Source organism: Nanorana parkeri, unplaced genomic scaffold (genome assembly GCF_000935625.1).
Source record: "Nanorana parkeri isolate BGI_ZX_2015 unplaced genomic scaffold, ASM93562v1 scaffold163, whole genome shotgun sequence".
Taxonomy (NCBI): Eukaryota; Metazoa; Chordata; class Amphibia; order Anura; family Dicroglossidae; genus Nanorana; species Nanorana parkeri.
This window is the reverse complement of record NW_017306431.1, coordinates 175,366-194,027: the sequence shown is the minus strand read 5'-3', so window position 1 is coordinate 194,027 and position 18,662 is coordinate 175,366. Positions and strand designations below refer to the sequence as shown.

General features: G+C 41.6%; 1 protein-coding gene across 3 annotated transcripts in view; it reads left to right on the top strand.

The window, feature by feature from the left end:
- The window catches only part of ANO1 (anoctamin 1), a 91,558-nt gene extending 74,128 nt beyond the window's left edge, over positions 1-17,430 (top strand). For 2 of the 3 annotated variants that reach the window (XM_018554545.1, XM_018554543.1), the window contains 11 exons: positions 2,741-2,815; positions 3,284-3,485; positions 3,670-3,781; positions 5,522-5,579; positions 5,783-5,883; positions 5,981-6,126; positions 7,043-7,195; positions 11,843-11,895; positions 14,114-14,298; positions 14,402-14,507; positions 16,606-17,430. In XM_018554545.1, the coding sequence (XP_018410047.1) occupies positions 2,741-2,815; positions 3,284-3,485; positions 3,670-3,781; positions 5,522-5,579; positions 5,783-5,883; positions 5,981-6,126; positions 7,043-7,195; positions 11,843-11,895; positions 14,114-14,298; positions 14,402-14,507; positions 16,606-16,869 (1,455 nt within the window). In that variant the 3' untranslated portion in view covers positions 16,870-17,430. The remainder of the gene's footprint in view (positions 1-2,740; positions 2,816-3,283; positions 3,486-3,669; positions 3,782-5,521; positions 5,580-5,782; positions 5,884-5,980; positions 6,127-7,042; positions 7,196-11,842; positions 11,896-14,113; positions 14,299-14,401; positions 14,508-16,605) is intronic. The other variant, XM_018554544.1, reaches the window with a different exon arrangement.
- The last annotated feature ends 1,232 nt before the right edge of the window (positions 17,431-18,662 follow it).

Below are 18,662 nucleotides of genomic sequence, written 5' to 3'. Positions count from 1 at the left end.
GAGGCGAGTGATTTTCACTCATCCTCATAGTTAAAGCCGACGTGTGACAATTAAACTGTCTCACGTCGGCTCTATAGGTCGGGAAGTGAGCGAACACATACCATCGCGCACTCCCTTTCCGATCATCTCCCCGCAGAGAGCAGTGACTGTCAGTCACTGTTCCCCTCCCCTCTCTGATCCTCCAGCGCTGACTGGAGGACTGGACAGAGGAGGGGGTGGGCACAGCTAGCTCTGCCTCTAGATAGGCAGAGCCCACTGTCAATCAGCTAGCTGGGTGGGTCTCGACAGTATTGTTGGGATACGTCCCGGCTTGCTATATACTGAGCTTTGGGTCACTGGAGGAGGTTAGTATATGTCCTCCCCAGACCCTTAAGAGAACTATGGGGAAAAAAGGTTACCACATAGTTCTTTTTTAATAATTGGGTCTCACAGATTTACATAGTACATCAGCTGGCATAAGCTCTGTTTCTAGTTAACACAATTTAATCAACAACCATAATTCACAATAGTTAGCAAAGGTGCATTTTATGGGCCCCCAAACTTGCATCCAATGCATTTTCATTCACTTAACATGTTTTTCAAAAACGGTGTCTTCATTAGGCATATAATACAAATGGTACCCATTGCTCAAATATTTATACAGAGACTGTTAACCAGCAAGACCATCAAAACAGTCCACAAAAGTAAAGTGTGATTTAAAAAAGCCAATCTATTAGACCCTGCTTACATTTGCAAATGCAGATCTGTCCCTAAATGCAGGTAATCAGTGGATGACCGTTGTCAGTCTGCCATTGCTTTGCACAGGCTTCACGGCCGCAACCATTTGCGATTCCAGCCATAAAAATGAACTGATTCTTGATGCTGGAATTCACAGTGTAGCCCCAATCGCAAGTTTGAATGGGACCTTAACCAAACCCTTTGCAACAATGTTATACTAATGCATCAGATCTACATTCCACATATCCAAGACCTATTCTAAAGGGTGCCATAATTTGCATTAATTGTAGGACTTCCCTTTAGATAGTAATGACGGATCTCTGTGCAAATAGCTAGTACAGATCATCTGAGGAGTTTGATCATTGATCAGTTGACATTGATGCTACATTTGGATGCCTGAAATCCAGTGCTTGAAACATTAGAAGTTAGAAGGCTAATTAGACTGTATATGTGACTATATCATCAGCCAGCCAACATTTGGATTTATTGATTTGGAAGGTTTCAGACAGCCCTGTGAGCGCTCAGTATGCATCAGCTCCTACAAACTTGCAGTGCCTCTCAAGCTGTGAGGTCCATTGGTAAAACTGGTAAAGGCCTTCTTACAAACACCAATCAGCCTATGTCTATGCATACCTTTTTGTTATCATCATAAAAAGTTTACATTGTATAGCTACATCCATACACATTTGTTAAGTAGGGGTGGGTTAAAAACCCATGTCAGTTTATTTTTGCTGCTTATGTTCCATTAGGGAGGTTTCCCACTGCAACAAGTGAGATGAAATTCCCCTCTTAAGGTGCCCATACACTGTACGATTATCGTACGAGAATCGCGTGAAATCCCACGATCGTACGATAATCGCAAAGTGTATGGAAGGCGTGCGACCGTTTCTACTGTACGATCGCACGTCTTCCGTCAAACAAGCAGGCTGGCTTGCAATGATCGCAAGTACGATCTGCCTGTCCAAGATGGGCAGATCGTTCTTTTTTTTTTTTTTTAATTACTTTACAACCCTCGCAAGACAAAAGTCTTGCGAGGGTTGTACAGTGTATGGTCACCTTAAGACAGATGTCATCAGAACAGACGACAATGGGGACCAGTAGATTGACTCTCATTTTAGTGACTGGATTCCCATCACTTTGTCTCACCGGTCACCAGCTGGTGGCAGACCCATGGACAGCAATACAAACTTGACAGTTTGGGAAATCCTTCCCTTCTCTAGGCCAAAAAAAAAATGTTCTGTCCATAGATACATGAAATCTTCTTTAGTGTCCAGTGCAACGTAGGAAGGAATTATACATAAGCAGTGCAGATCAGGTTGAGGCTATTTTGTGATGCTCTACTTGCGGAGCTTTACCTACTAATGCAGCATTTCTCAACCTTTTTTCACGGCATCCTTTGAGAAAATGCAAAATCTCAAGGCACCAAAGTCTAAAATGCAACTGATTTTAAGGGGGACCCCATACAAAAACACACAAAGGGTGTTCCCCCTTTACATCAGAGTATTATCTTGACATCAGAGCCCTTTCACATAATAATCCCCCCTTTCACATTAGAGTCCCCCTTCATATGAGAGCACCCTGCTTTCACATCAGAGTCCTACCATCATAAAATTTCGAGGCACCCCTGAGGAAGCCGGAAGGTTGACAAAGGCTATATTAATGTGACACAAAATAAAAGGCTGAGGGAATTTTAGATTTACTGTATAGTCTGACTTATTTCACAGCAAGATATTGTGTAGAAAAAAAAATATGATTTCCCAGCACAGTTTAGACATTCATTCTTCTAAGGCTGCAATGAGTGGAAGCATGTAGAGAATTTTTATTTTTTGTCAAGCACCACCCCATTCCTTGTACATCACTAAACAGTTCTGTGAATTCCAGACACTGACGTCTGTTTGGCTGTGGGTTCAGTGTAGCTCCATCCGTCTTGTGTGTGTGTGTGTTTTCATGCTGTGATGTCATTCACCCCTATACTCCATCTGCCATGAATCAGTTATGACACTGTTCCCCTTCTGGATTTTAGACCGAAAAGGAGAAGCTGACATGGAAGGACAGAACTCCTGCTTATGTTACAAACTTTGTTGGCATCCTTTTTATGGTAAGTATGTAGTGCATCATTTATTGCTTCTTATGATTTCCAATCCAACTATTAAAATCTTTAAGGAGATCCTCTCATGTCTGAGAACAACCAACGCCAGCTCCTGGAAACAGGAAAGTTAGTATAATCACCTCTATGGCCTCATGTGTCTCCCTACTTCCCTCTGTTCCAGCTATGCAACCTCTATCAGTCTTTTTGCCATTCAACGCTTCCAGGACTGTTGGATGCCTCTGTCCCTCACAGAGGTTCCTTCCTCTGACCCCTATATCATTAGTTAGTCATGATACATAGTTATCATTAGCAATTGTATGCACCCATGCATGTACTTACCACCCATGTACAATGCCATGTGATTATATAAATTACACACACTTTTTTTTATTCTTATTTTGAATAATCTGATTCTTTTCAATTTTTTTTTGTAAGGATAGTACATTTTATGTGTAAAATATATGCTTTTCTCACTAGATCGGTATGACCTTTGCTATTGTGTTTGGCGTCATTGTATATCGGGTCTCTACTGCAGCAGCATTAGCAATGAGCTCCAACCCATCCGCGCGTGCCAATGTCCGAGTAACTGTTACAGCAACAGCAGTTATCATTAATCTGGTGGTGATTCTGATCCTGGATGAAGTGTATGGTTGTATAGCACGATGGCTCACCCAGATTGGTATGTCATGTCCTTTTTGCTTTTCTCCATTGTGTGACTTATGGATGGTCACAGAACTGTGTGATTTGGCTGTTCTTAAATATTTGTAGTATAAATGGTTGTGGAAAACTGGATGATGAACAGAGTTCCCTGCTGAGATTAGTGCTAACCGTTGGTTGTTGACTTTTCTATTTACTTTGTATAGAGGTCCCAAAAACGGACAAGACTTTTGAAGAACGGTTAATATTCAAGGCTTTCCTGCTGAAGTTTGTCAATGCCTATACACCAATCTTTTATGTTGCCTTCTTCAAGGGTCGGTAAGCAGATCTTTGGATGCATTATTGTCTAATGAATATTATAATATGTAATGGCTCTGTTTTGTGCCTGGGCGAAAAAAAAAAAACCTTCACACGCTCTAATATTTCGTTGGACCACCTTTTTAGCTTTGATTACGGCACAAACTCACTGTGGCATCCTTTTCTATAAGCTTGTGCAATGTCGCAACATTTATTTCCATCCAGAGTTGCATTCGTTTTTCAACAAGATCTTGTAGTTGTGATGGGAGAGTCGGACCACTGCGTAAAGTCTTCTCAATGGGGTTTAAGTTCTGGACTCTGTGGTGGTCAATCCCTGTGTGAAAGTGATGTCTCATGCTCCCTAATTTGAGCCCAATAAATCCTGGCATTGTCACCTTGGTATATGCCCATGCCATCAGGGAAGAGAAAAATTAGAAGCTACTCACTGCATCAGTTAGGGTTTAATAACTTGTTGCCAGATGAAATATATCATCTGGCAATCTGGATAATATATATCCAAATATTGTCCTTTTTGCTTTTTTTTTCTGTTGTACACTTACCAGGGCCTATCTGAATTTCCTACCCTGACTTCTCTGGAGAAAGGGAGATGAGCATTGATCTGCAGAAGCATTCCATATCTGCAAATCTCCAAATGTTATTTTTTTTAAATGCTTGCAATGTACAGTACAATGAACAGATATGTTGACCCTTATGCTGTCGAACTCCTGCAAGACATGCTCCAAACCGTTGCATCACGTGCAAATATCAGCCTGTGTATGGACACCCATATGATTTGGGTCATACAACTGACTGCTACAAATAACCTCAGGACACTAGTTGATGGGATCTCTGTTGACAGACTTGGAAAGTATTGGCTCATAATTTCAGCCTAAGAAATTTTGATAGGATACAATCAGTTATTGGTGTCGGGGCTCACGATTCCTCTGACTAATAGACTATGGTATTTGAGGTGTGGTGAAGGTACATAATGTAGACTTATGTGTACTTTAAAATCATATTAAAGTCAAAAGGTTTTTAAGCCATTTCAATCTTTTTTTTTTTTTCTTTTCATTAAATCACTTACTGATGCTGTTCCTTGATGATTTAAAGTTTTAGCCTCTGGCACAATCAGCTGATCCCTTGAGCACTTGTCCTGACAGCCTATGGAGCCACCCTTGTGTGTACTGGAAAGCAAACGTTTGAGTTTAAAGTGATATTAAACCTTCCTTTTTTAAAATTTGTATTATATTTGCTATAAGGAGACCCACCTTTTGCCTGAGGTTGTTCTTTTTCTTTAAAAGTTTTAAATTGCTCGTTTTCAAGTGGGTCCCTGCAGCTCTCTTCCTCCCGCCCCCTGCACAGGTGCCTACATCGGCTAATGGAGCCTGCAGTGGCTGTGTGCGTCTATAGACATACACAGCCCTTACCGGGCCAGGAGGTACAGGGAACGAAGGATCACTTCGGGACCGGCGTCGGGGATGGGCATCGCTGATAGGTAAGTGGAGGGAGGAAAAGGTTCTGTGCGGTTTTTACCCGAATGCAGAGAATGTATCAAGGTAAACACCCCAAGACCTTAATACTACTTTAAGCAGATACAACAACAATTGCCCACTAGTTCTTTTGAAGTAGTGGGCATTGCTTGCAGTCTGTAACTTACAAAGAGATCTCCAACTCCCATTGACTGTCAACTGACTAGAGGACATATCTAAGTTTTTCTAGATAGCCAAGCAGCCCAAGTAAAATTGTATTTTTGCTTTTTAGGTTTATTGGACGGCCAGGTGATTATGTCTACATTTTTGGCTCGTTCAGAATGGAAGAGGTACGTATCTCCTGAGGACTGGAAGTATGAATTGTAAAATGGTATTAGCTGTGCAGTTTATTGTAAGGTATGCTGAATGCTGGAGTGGAATAAGTCTAGGAGGTAGATGCCGCTGTCTTGGTGAAGGGATGTCGGCTAAGTCCTGCTCTGATGGCAATTCTGCAGAAGATGCTAAGTTAATTTCTCTTCTATGTCCTCTGCAGTGTGCCCCTGGTGGCTGTTTAATGGAATTGTGCATCCAGCTGAGTATCATCATGCTGGGGAAACAGCTGATTCAGAACAATCTCTTTGAGATAGGAATCCCGTAAGTCTCCCTTTCATCTTTAATCAGTAAATGTTAGAAGCATACACTCTGTATAATCTGACATGTCCTTTAACATATACACTTTTTGACTTGCTAGGAAGATGAAGAAGCTGATCAGGTACTTGAAATCAAGACGAGAAAAATACATGGACCACGAGGAGCATGTCAAGAGGAAACAGCGTTATGAACTGGATTATAATCTGGAACCTTTTGCAGGACTCACCCCAGAGTACATGGAAATGAGTATGTGCAATGGTGCCCGGGAGTCTTAATGTTTTCTATGGATAGACATGAAAAATAGATTATAGATAGAGGAACAAACTGGATCAGGGGGATTTTCATACCTAATGCAACTAAATGATATAAATCATATTCTATCATCTTTTAAGATTATCAACTTTCAGCTAAATGTTTACCAGTACTGCCCTTTATAATTCTTTAGACATAAGATACATTTGAGGATTGCTGCCCAAGCCTTGGAGGTATAAGCAGATACCCCAGCCATTTATCAGGAACTACCAGTTGGCCTACTAACATTTTTTCCGAAGGTGACTGTTGTGTGAACAGTAACAAAATCAATGCAGTGGGTGGTCTGTCTGGTCCCTATAGAGTGTTGTTGTGGATGGTCTACATTCTGGGCATCGATTGTATGCTGCCTGTGGTGCTGGTGCATTGCACATACACTGCTGGCACCTGTAATATGGCAAGAGTAGGAGCTCAGTGCCCTGATAATGTAACTCCAGCGTGCATGTGAGAAGTTGCATCATCAGTGGACACACAATGGCTGGAAAAAAAAGACACCAGACCTGAAGAGATATCTGAGAAGATGGCAGTGGTAACAATAGCAAAAGCAAGCAATGGTTTGTAAGACACTCTAACTTCTCCATAAGGTAACACAAAGGATTAGATGGAAAATTCAGCAGCTCGTTTGACTCTCACAATATCCTTAGCAGAGAGGGAAAGGCAGGAACTAGGATGGGCTATTACCAGAGTCACTGCAAGATATAAGAAGCTAATGAGCGATTTAACCCCCTTCCACAGCAGTTTTGGTGAACTTTGCTTTTAAATAATTGATATTTTGTTATATGCTTTATTTTCTGTGTATACAAGTGTATGCTTTTCTTTGTCTGTGATATTTATGTGGATGTTTCTGTTGCAGTCATCCAGTTTGGATTTGTCACTCTGTTTGTCGCCTCGTTCCCACTGGCTCCTCTGTTTGCCTTACTCAACAACATAATTGAGATCCGTCTGGATGCCAAGAAATTTATTACGGAACTCAGGAGGCCTGTGGCGGTCAGAGGAAAGGATATAGGTAAGGGACAAAAGGCTTTATGAATCAACATGCTTGTAAAAAGTGCTTTTTTTCAATATATATCTCTACAGGTTCATCTACCTTACCAACCATTCATTGTCCGCTGCTCCTCTCTGCCAATCTCTCCACTGGCTCCCATTTGCCAAATGAATACATTTCAAAATACTAACATTACCATACAAAGCCATCTACAACTTTGCCCCTAGCTACAAAACCAAGCTAATCTCAAAATATCACCCAAACCATCCTCTCCTCAAGCACAACTACTCTCTAGCTACCTCATTACCTCCTCCATAACTTCTCCCATCGCCATACCCCAATCTATCTGCTGCCCTCCTACTCTGTCTAGCTTTAGGTGATCCTTAAACTCATATCAGGGAAGCCTATCCCATCATAACATAACTGTACTTTTGCTTCTTCCATCAGCTCATCCCCTCACAATGAATGCCTTTTCGTATCGCTTGACCCTCTAACTAGATTGTGAGCTGTCATGAGCAGGGCCCTCCTAACCATCCTGTATTGAATTGTATTGTAACTGTGCGGTCTCCCTTCATTTTGTAAGGTACTGCACAAACTGTTGGTGCTATATAAATCCTGTATAATAATACTTATACAGGTACCAATCGCATTCAAATGTAGCCTGGGAAATGACAAAATTGTGTCTGATTGGTGGCTGGATGCCCATGACATCCATGAAGAGGCCCCAACTGACCATTCAGACCATGGACATGGGCAGTAATGCCAGAAGTCCTCCTTCTACTGCAGAACCTCAGAGATGAATCTGGTTTTCTGCTCGCTCCTTTGTCCTCACACTAGCCTGCATGTCTTTTAATCCTGGCGTATGTAAGAACAAATCCTGACGACATCCACTCCACCAACAATATTAATGCATGACAGTTTAAGAACGCTGCGGTAAACTGTGATGTAAAATAGGATGAGAAAGGACATTGTAAACCAAGACTGCAATAAGAAACCATAAATCCACATACTAGTTCTAAAGCCTGCCTGTGACTAACCTTAAAACTATTCCATGGCCTGGGCATGTGCTGCATGTATTCTGTACCAGATTGCAGTGTACAAATTATAAACATCCAGGTATCATGGCAATTTCAATCAGACATGTTACAAAATGATTAGATTCATAAGGACACTCGTAAATACCTTTAAAAATTAGAAATTGCTTTTGGGCTAATGCCAACTTGATAAACTGTCTGCAATGAATGCCTCGCCCAGTGGGTTACTGCAGTGTATATTCACCTTTGCAAGTTGCAGAGAATTTAAACAAAATGTATTTGCATGACATACTGGTACATTTAATTCAGACATTCAGGGCCTATTCCCACCGGTGCACTGCATTGGCGTGCTGCGGTGCCATTCATTGTAAAAAAACAAACCACCCCAACACATGTTTAAAACACGTATGCCCTACAACGTACATTGTTGAATTTACAGGCTACAGATAAGGCCCTGTTCATGTCTTCTCGTCTATTCTTCGCTGCTCTGTTGAATAAAGCCTTGTTTACAAATCTCAGCAGCTCAAGCTCAAATTTACAAACACAGATGAATGAGTCAGAGTAGTGCCCCCTCCGCCTCCCACCGGATAAGGCCGGCTGTATCAGAGAATGGAAGAGGTATAATATTTACCTCCCTGACGGCCTGTGTCTCCTAGCTTCTTCTCTGTTCAATTGCTGCAGCCTCTGGTCGGGCTCCTCTCAGCATTTAACATTTCTGGAAGTGTTGGATGTCTGTCACCCTCTGTGTGCTATGGTTCAGTTCTCCATCCCCTATATAACTACAGGATAGAGCAATGTTGTAGAAGTCAGAGGAAGGAACCACAGAGCACCAGGGCGAAAATACATTTAATACTTTGCGTAGTGTCAAATGCTGAAGAATCTGGAGTTTGCAGCTGTGGATTGGAATGAAGGGGAGAGACCTGGGCTGCCGGAGAGCATATGATATCTCTTCTATAACATGGAACACCTTTTGGCAATTTTGGCGTGGTTCAGCATTCTCTTTATAGAAGAACTCAGGGAAAAAATTAAGACACCCCCACAGATATTCTAAACATTCTCAGTTCTAATAAAAGTGCCATATTTACAAATTGCCTTTAGCAACCTGAAGAATATGAAAAAAGTGGATAGAGAAAGTAAGATGCTTATAATCATGTACAAAAAAAACCCTGAAATGTATTTAATTTAAAATAAATGTACACAATATGAAATGAGATGACCACCTGCTTTTCATATAGTTGTGTGATACTGCCCCTTATTTATTTATTCATGAAACTCTACTCTATTGGCCCTCTGACAATGACTAAGGTTGAATGTTGGGCACAAAAACTTTTATTTAACCCTTTCGCTGCCAAGGACGTATGGCATACGGACCTACAAAAGTGCTTCCAGCTGGCCAGGTCAGTATGCCATACGGACCTGGCATTTACAGTTCTACTATAAGCTGATGGTCGCTTTAGCGACCATCAGCTTATAGTATAACTGTTCAGCAGACTGTCCCCTTTAAATTAATAGCTGTCATCAGCGGCTCACAAGCCGCTGATGACTGCTATTATCATTTTTATCGGTTTAATATTAATTTGAGAAACATTTGCGCAATTATCGCAGGGCCTACAAATTTAGTATCACCATCTTTTTATTCTACCGGGCCTGCGCTTTCAGAAAATATATGGTTTGGGGGGTCTTTTACAAACGCTAGCAACGCAGCAGTTGAAAATCAAATCAATAGGAAAAAATTGCAGAAAATTCAAAAATGGCTTGGCCAGCTGATTTGAAAAATGTTCCGGAGGGCTTGGCAGCGAAAGGGTTAAATGCATTGCTCCACAACGGATCTAAATCTACTTTGTGCACCAAATGCTTTTGCAAACAAATGTATTGCCTTGTAAATGTGGTAGTGACATCATCACTGTTCTGTACATAGCCTGTGCAGAGAGCAGAGTTGTAGAAGGGGCCCAACAGGCCCCACCCACTACAGGCTGCCTGCAGAAAACTACAGGAGGGGGCGGAGATAAGACCAGTCGCCCTGCACAAGGAGAGAGAGCAGCAGTGAGTTGTCTTTGTCACAGGAAGCTCCAAGTTTCACACTGGATTACTGCACAGATCTGGAAGAAATGCACAAAGCTTATGAAGATTGCCATAAGAATACACTTGACTCTTGTATTTTGACAATATTTGCTTTTCCCGGAGTTCTGTTTTAAACTTTGCTGCCAGCGCTAGAGGAATGAATGTGTAAAATCTGTTCAGTAGTGTTTTACAGGCGTATCCCAGGATGTGTTACTTCAATGCTGTTTAGCAAGTGAGGCCGCTGTGAAGTATATTCCGTGTGTATAGGAGAGACCAGCTGGAGATTGTAAATGGAGGTTTATGGGATAATGTTCTCTGTCACTTGCATCTTTGGCTGTGCCTGTGACATGGAATAAACCGTACGAGGCACTTTACATAACTTGCAACCTTGTCTATTAATAAACTGTAACATTATCGCGAAGGATCTCATTCTGCAAGTTAAACATTGTTTCTCAGGGACCTACCCTGTTTTCATCAGAAGTATTACACGGATCTTCAATTAACCCCTGTTGTACAGGGCCTTGTAATACAATAATGGTTTAATCAGAGGACCTAAAAGGCTAGTTTACAAGCATGACACTGGTAACCATTGTGTTTCTGCATGAAATACTGACAATGTTCAATAGAAACGGTTCTAAATATAATTTCCAATATCAAAAATCTGACTCTATCGTGGAGCTTGTTCTTGAATTTTCCAAATGTGTATTTGACTATGATAGGGCTATTAAACTTCAAGTTCCTCAGGGGTGGGCAACTCTGGCCCTCCAGCTGTTGTGGAACTACAAGTCCCATGAGGCATTGCAAGACTGACACAAGCATGACTCCGAAAGGCAGAGGCATGATGTAGTTAAAGCACAGCTGGAGGGGCCGGAGTTGCCCACCCCTTGCTCTAGGGCAGTGGTGGCGAACCTTGGCACTCCAGCTGTGCCAAAACTACAAATCCCAACATGCATCTCCTCATGGGAATTGTCTGTGGCTGGGAGTTATGTCTGTGGCTGTCGGAGCCTTGCACTGCCTCATGGGAATTGTAGTTCCAAAACAGCTGGAGTGCCAAGGTTAGCCACCACAGCTCTAGGGAGTAAATGAATGTCAATGGTTTCAAATCTTGTGGGGGGGGGGGGGCAGGGGGGCTTGTGATGTGGCCACGTTTGGATACATTGTCCAAAAGGTCAACTTTAGCCATTAAAGTCATACTGCTACCTAATAGGACAGTTGATAATGATGGTTCTTAGTCTGGTGAAGGAGTCATATTTGGAAATCCATTGGCCGTTTGTAAATGTAAAAAAGGTTAGGAATCCCTGCTGTAGAACCCTGCGCAGGGTCAAAGCTATACATACAATACATGACAACAGGTTTGTGATCATGTTTTATGCTTCTGGCTAGTATTATGATGGACTACAACCTCAATACAAACTAGTAGTCCTATCACTGGAGCCATTGTTTAAACTTTATTTTAATTTTTATCCGATTAACCGATTAATCGAACCTAATAATCGGCTAACTAATCGATTTTGAAAATAATCGTTAGCTGCAGCTCTATTACAATATTTTCTCTTATTTTGTCTCTTTGCAGGTATCTGGTATAATATTCTACGAGGTATTGGGAAGCTTGCAGTGATAATAAATGTGAGTTGCTTTACTATGCAGGTCACTGTGATCATATACTTTCATGTGTTTTATTTTGCAAATCATTCATGCTGCATAATTGTCTGCAAATATATGTTGGTGCATAATCTGAGAGTCAAGCATACCAACGTAACCAGAATTTCCAGCTCTATACCTCTCTGCTGTTTCGCTGGTTGGGTTGATTGCTGTTTTGCATCCTCTAATTTTTCTCTTTCAAAATGTTTCTATGCCTGGGGATTCTTGGTGTAGGTGAGCAATGTTTGAATGCAACTGACCAACCCAGATCTGCCAATCAGAAAAGTCATATGATGGTTGGATTAGCATTGTATAAGGTACTCATTTCCCCACTTCTGTTGTTCCTACCAGAGTTGGGCACAACTGCTTAATGCCTTTGTTAGAATCCACACTTTGCTCATGTATTGCCTTCTTTAAGGGCTATTGGCTTTCCATAGTGACCAAGCTTATTCCCTCTTCTAATTTTCCAATGCATACTGGGAAAATATTAGCTAATTATTGGCTGACCATTTTACATGTGACTCTTCATTTCGGGCTCATTCAAATATGATCAAGAGCCAAACATAGGACAGTCACGTTTTCAGAATTAATGTGTCGAGTGGATTGAGTGTAAATATCAACGGTTTCAGGTACATGCTTCTAATCGTATAAATATTGACTTAAGCCTTTACTATTAGAACACCTAGTGGTGTCTTAAGTCAGTCTACGTGTACTCTATCTTGCAAAGGTCTCCTTTTCTCTAGACGTCAGAAATATCCTTACATCGCTTTTATGTGTTCATATTACAGATCATTTCAAAGCCAACATACCATCTGTGCTGCTAAATTCTTCCCTCTGATATACTGCTTCAGGTCCTGTACGCTGTCTTACAGCTACATGTTAACAGTTTTTAGAATGCACCTACCACTTGGGTTGAGGCAGCCATTTTGTAAGTGGAGCCACTTATAGGGAATAAGAGTACATGTAATGCTTTATGTCTTTTTATATTATTGGTTCATTGGTTAAACTGGCAGTAGCTGGTTCTTGTTGTATGGTTATGCTGGCTACTCTGATTCCAGTTGTCATGGGGTTTGGCAGACCCTCTTTGTTACCAGGAGTCAGCAGGCAGGATCTTGGAGAGATGTAAATCCTTACTCAGGCAAAGAAACAGCAGACAACCAGGCACAGTAGCAAATCAAGAAGCAAAAGTATAGTCTGACAGGCAAGAGGTTAGGGCAGGTGGCAGAAGTATATTCAGACAGGCTAGGGGTCAAGGCAGGCAGCAGACATAAGCGTAATCCATAGTACAGGCCAAGGTAAGAATCCAAAAACAAATTGGGTAGTCTGGGAGACTTAAGGTGGACATGCACTTCCAAAATGTTGTATAATTTTGCTTGACGTTTGTTGAATTTTGTCAAATGGAGGGGTGCCAACAGGGCCGCACACTGCTAAAATCTGAGCCAAGTCAGCAGAACCGAAATTGGAGCAGTGTACACCCCAATTGCACCCCGCCTTTCAACAAAATTCAATGAAATTTCAGCACAATTCTGTGCAATTCGAGCAGTGTGTGTCCCTGCCAGCCCCATCTGTTCTTCAAAAGTAAATTTTTCAATTGACTTTTGTTGGATGCAGTTTCAATATTTGTCGTCCAAGCAGTGACTGCAGGCACCGGCTATCAGAATAAAATAGCCCTGAAGGGATGATTCCCCCATCCACAAACTGGTCCAGAAAAAACAGTAAGCATGTGGCTGGCTGTAATCAAACTGAACCTGCTGATCAGGCCCAGGGTGGCAATTCAAAGTTCCCTAAATAAGTACTCAGCAGGCTCCGTACTGCAGTGTCAGCTGCAGCATGGCCTTGCTGCAGTGCACAGTAGTCACCAGCAGATTGCAAAGCCTTGCAAACATTTTTCAACATCAATTGAAGTCATTAGGTAACCAATGTCACCAATGCTGTGTTCTGGTACTTCAGCAGCAGAAGATTATGGTGAAACAATACCTAGGTCCCAAAGCAGGATGAGACCTGAGTTGTCATCCTTAATGTATCTGAGAGAAGTCCATGAGCTACATTAAGCAATCAGTCATGTCAGAGTTTTTTTGCCAATTAGAATGGTTTTCCCCAGGATCTTTGAATTAAAAAAAATTAAAGTTTTGCCATTTTATCCTGTGACTGTACATCTAACCATCCATTGATTTTAACACATCTCATGTTTGTTACTGCTCAGGCCTTTGTGATCTCATTCACCTCCGACTTCATTCCACGCCTCGTGTACCTGTATATGTACAGTCCAGATGGCACTATGCATGGCTTTCTGAACAATACTCTCGCCTACTTTAATGTCAGTGACTTTAAATCTGGCACCGGGCCCAACATTGAGAATGAGCTGGGATACTCTGTGGAGATATGCAGGTAGAGACTATATGGGTTATGCATAGGTTCTCCCTTCCTGAATTGGCTGCTAGCTTTGGAAATAAAGAATATGTTGTAATTTATTATTTTTTTTCCCCTACAGATACAAAGATTACCGGGAGCCTCCGTGGTCTGAAAACAAATATGACATTACAAAGGAATACTGGGCTGTTCTGGCTGCAAGATTGGCGTTTGTCATTGTTTTCCAGGTATCTGCTGTTAAGAAAATGTTCATGCTGATGATAGAAATGGCAGATATTCCTCAGGCTTAGCGGTAGAATTCAAATACCCACTTCACACTTTCACTATGGTTTTACTTATGTTCAGATAAAAATTTGATACATACAGTTCTTGAACAATGCCGGTTATTTTCGGCAATGAGCTGAAATTAACAGTTGCATTGCTGAAAATATTTATGGTAGGTAATGCATGCATTGCAGCTTATCAAATTGAGCTCCCCCTTCTCTTACTATAATTTTGCCATTTACACAACTGTCAATCACTGTTTATTTACTGCTAGCTTTGTAAACAGGGAATCACAAGCACATATTGGGCCATAATAATAAAACAGAACTGCAGCTATTTTGGAGTAAAATGCCTATCCACCCCAACCCACGAAGCCCACCAAAACCACACCACCACCTTTTTTCCGGCAGTCTTTTTGCTGGTCCAGCGACGTCATGGATCCTTTTTTCTTTCTTGCCAGCGGCAAACATTCTCCTCACTCATCCTTAAATGAAAGCCGCTCAGTCCTGGAATACTGCGAGCCCAAGCTGCGGTAAGGTTTTGTCCCCGGTGGATGTGTCAGTGACAGGCACTTTGCATTAAAGGGTTTCTAAACCCTCCGTTTTTGTTGCATATTTCTACTGCTAGCAAGCAATAGAAATATGCAAAAAGTTTAAAATAACAAAAAAAAGCTTTAAAAGCGGTTTAAACTTACCCGTCTTTGCCGCGCGCTCCCGTCCGATAATCCGAAACTGCTCGGGCGGCCACAAAGGATCTTGGGGGGGCGCATGCGCAGTTCGGATTTTCGGCCATGAGACAAGGAGAGACGCAAGGTAAGTCTATGGACAGCGTGCACCCGCATGCAGACAACGTGGGACAGGAAGTGCCAGCAAGGACAGAGGAGTCGGCGCTGGATCGGAGACCCACAGCAGCGCTGGAGAGAAAGCTGAAAAGGACAGGAAAGAAGAGGAAGATCGGATTAAGAGACATCATTTAAAGTAAGTTTTGTAATTAACATTGGGGGAGGGAAAACATTTTTGACTTTAATGTCACTTTAAGTGTATTTGCTATGCAGCATGTACATTCATAAATAGATGTACTTAATCACCTATTGGAATGCCGATGTCCATGCTTTTGTTCAAATGGCAGGCAGGGCTCACAAGAAATGGGCAGAATGATGTGACTGTGATTCTGCTTAGAGAGGACTGACTGGACAATGGAACTAGAGATAGTGCTTTGGCATTGAGAGTGTAACATTTGGTCACTTTATTATTTTCTAAAAACTAGGGGGGCAAAAATGATTGATAAGAAGAGTTAAAGTGGAACTCCAAGTTCAATCTACTTAATGTCTCTATAATTAATGTAATAGCATATAGAGAGACATGGAAGTTTGGGGGGGTTCTGTAAACTTAAGACTGATCTTGGTAAAGATTGTGAAGTCTGCAGAAAGGGGCAAGCCATTAAAACTATTGATGTACAGATACCAGTATCTGTATCGGTGCCTATACTTGGCATTTTCACGAGAACTACCAGGTTCACCTGCGACTGGGCCCTGGCGCTCCACCACTGTCCTTTAAATTGTTAGTCTGTATTGTTTTAGAAAAACTGTCACATGACACTGAAGAAAAAGGTATCTGTAATTGGTGTCTGTGAGTACTTGGACAAGTATCGGTACTTGGTCTGGCAAAAATGTTATCGGTGCATCCCAAATAAAAATCTATATCTCTAATCTATATCTATCTATCTATATCTCGTACATTAAAACAGGGATGCACAAATCCGAGGAGCTCCGTATGCTCCTTTAAAAATGGCAGCTTGAGTTTTTCTCTAGTCTAGTCTTGGAAATGGAAAAGTATCACTACTAAGTACGGTACTTAGTATTTGTGCATCCCTAATTAAAACAAATTCAGGAATAATAGTAGAAATACTTGAGCATGCATCAAGATCCTGATTTAGAGATTGCAGTCTTCCACTGAGCTGAACACTTGCTGAGTTAATTTATTATAAATGTTATCCTCGTCCTTGATGACGTGCTAAATACTTCCTTTCCTCTCCTCATCTGCTCCCAATTTTCTCTTTCAGAATTTAGTCATGTTCATGAGCGACCTTGTAGATTGGATCATCCCAGACATTCCCAAAGACATCAGCCAACAGATTCACAGAGAGAAAGTCCTGATGGTTGAGGTGTTTTTGAAAGAAGAGCAGGGTAAATTACAAATGCTGGAAACGTGGAGAGAACATTACGACAGGAAGAAAGAAGAGAACTGTAACAATCAAAGCCCCAAGCTTTCCCGCAGTAACCGAGGGAGCACAGTGTCTGCTTATTCTCAACGCGTGGATGTGTAAGCGGAAAAACCTGTTTGAGAGACGCACTGTTTTGGGCAGTCATTCCACTGACAGAAATGTCATCAAGAGATGTGACTTTAGAGCCTCTGGAGAGCTCTTGTCTTTGTAGCCTGTGCTGGCTTCCATGTTCTGTGGACAGAGGACCATGATTTCAGATATAGAGCAGATGGAAACTCCTGTTTGGTGACTTGGATAACGTCGCTGACATATGCATGTTCTGTAGTAGCAATAGAATATAATTCGTCTTCATTAGATATCTCGTGCCTTCTGTTGAACATTTTCACACTTTAAGACACTACACCCTGTGACTTTTTTGGGGGGTCCTGAAAAACACTTAAAGCATTAACATCAAGCTGCAACAAGGCCGTCAATTTTAGCAATGGACTAGATGACAGAGACATGACTTCATGGATCCTTGAGCAATGATGGACAGCTATGTGCTGACATTCCTAATGCACATTATTTACAAGGAGCTTCCTACGCTTAAGACACCTGGTACCTTCCTGTAACAGACAATCTGGTTTCTGCAGGGTCTCTTTTTTTATTATCATTATTTTCAGCCTCTACGCTACTCTGCTCCTAATTCTACGAACATGGACGTTTTCTAAATTCAGCTTGGCTGCAGAATTTCCTCCAGCACTAAAGGGTTAAACTTACAGATGAGATATTTTTTTAGACACTACTATGCAATGTAAAGATACCCTCTTCTTTATACGAACCTTTTATACCTATTTATTGATTTAGAGTTTATAGTGAAGCCGATCAATTTCTACTTTTTGGCTCGAGATCCCGGGGAACAAACATCCATGATAAGAATGGTGGGTCACCATTCTGTTTGGTTTTCCCGGGTTAAAATTCAGACGTAATGGTAACTAAAATGTTCAAACCGCTGTTCTGTTTTATGTTGACTTTTTTTTTTGTAATTTATGGTGATTTTAACTCTGTGTATCCCAGATGTTACATGATCTGACTTGAGACTTGACTCTCTTGTGGGTCAATTGCTGTCGTTTTGAAATTAGCGGGAACTCCATGATATACTTTTGGAACTTAAATGTACCTTGCCAAAAAACTTAAGAAGGGCTGGAGCAGTTCAAGGGGTTGCCTGCCAGGAATGTCATGCTATTTTGAGGTGTGGGGATGGTGACTGTATAGCTGGCTGTACAGAGTCTGATGCAACACATGTATTTTTATCTTTTTGCACACATGTAGTCTCCTGAAGCTTCGAGCTGGGAATTTTGGGTGCACATCAAACAGTTTAATGGACAGAAAGCAGGACACATTTCAAACTGCGTTCATCACTCTGCAGTGTTTCATGTCTTGCCAGAGTTTGGGAAATGCCTTGTGTGGGGATAGTCTACCAAAGCTGAAAAAATGAGTCCTGGGATTAACGAGCAACACCACAAAGTGGAGATCTGTGAATTGATAGACAAATTTATTGTTTAAATATCTTGTCACCATGCCTTTTACTTGCTGGTCTAAAGTTCTGGTCCTCACACTTTTGGGACCTCTTGGCTGGTCTCCTTCTGGCTAATGAAGTGTCATCCAAGTTTGTTAGGAACTTCTGACATCTAGCCAGAAAAATACATAAAGCAAAGTACGAAGGCCGTGCCAATAAACTACCACATTGGAGAGGTTATCTGTACACAATACTAGTTTCCTCATGTTCCAGAGATATTCACATATTTAAAGGTTCCCTTAGGGCTAGTTCACATCAGCCCCAGTGGATTCCGGCCCGATTCGTTGCTGGAACGTACTCGCTGCGTTCTGGGTGGGCGGGAGGGTGCGTGGTGGTG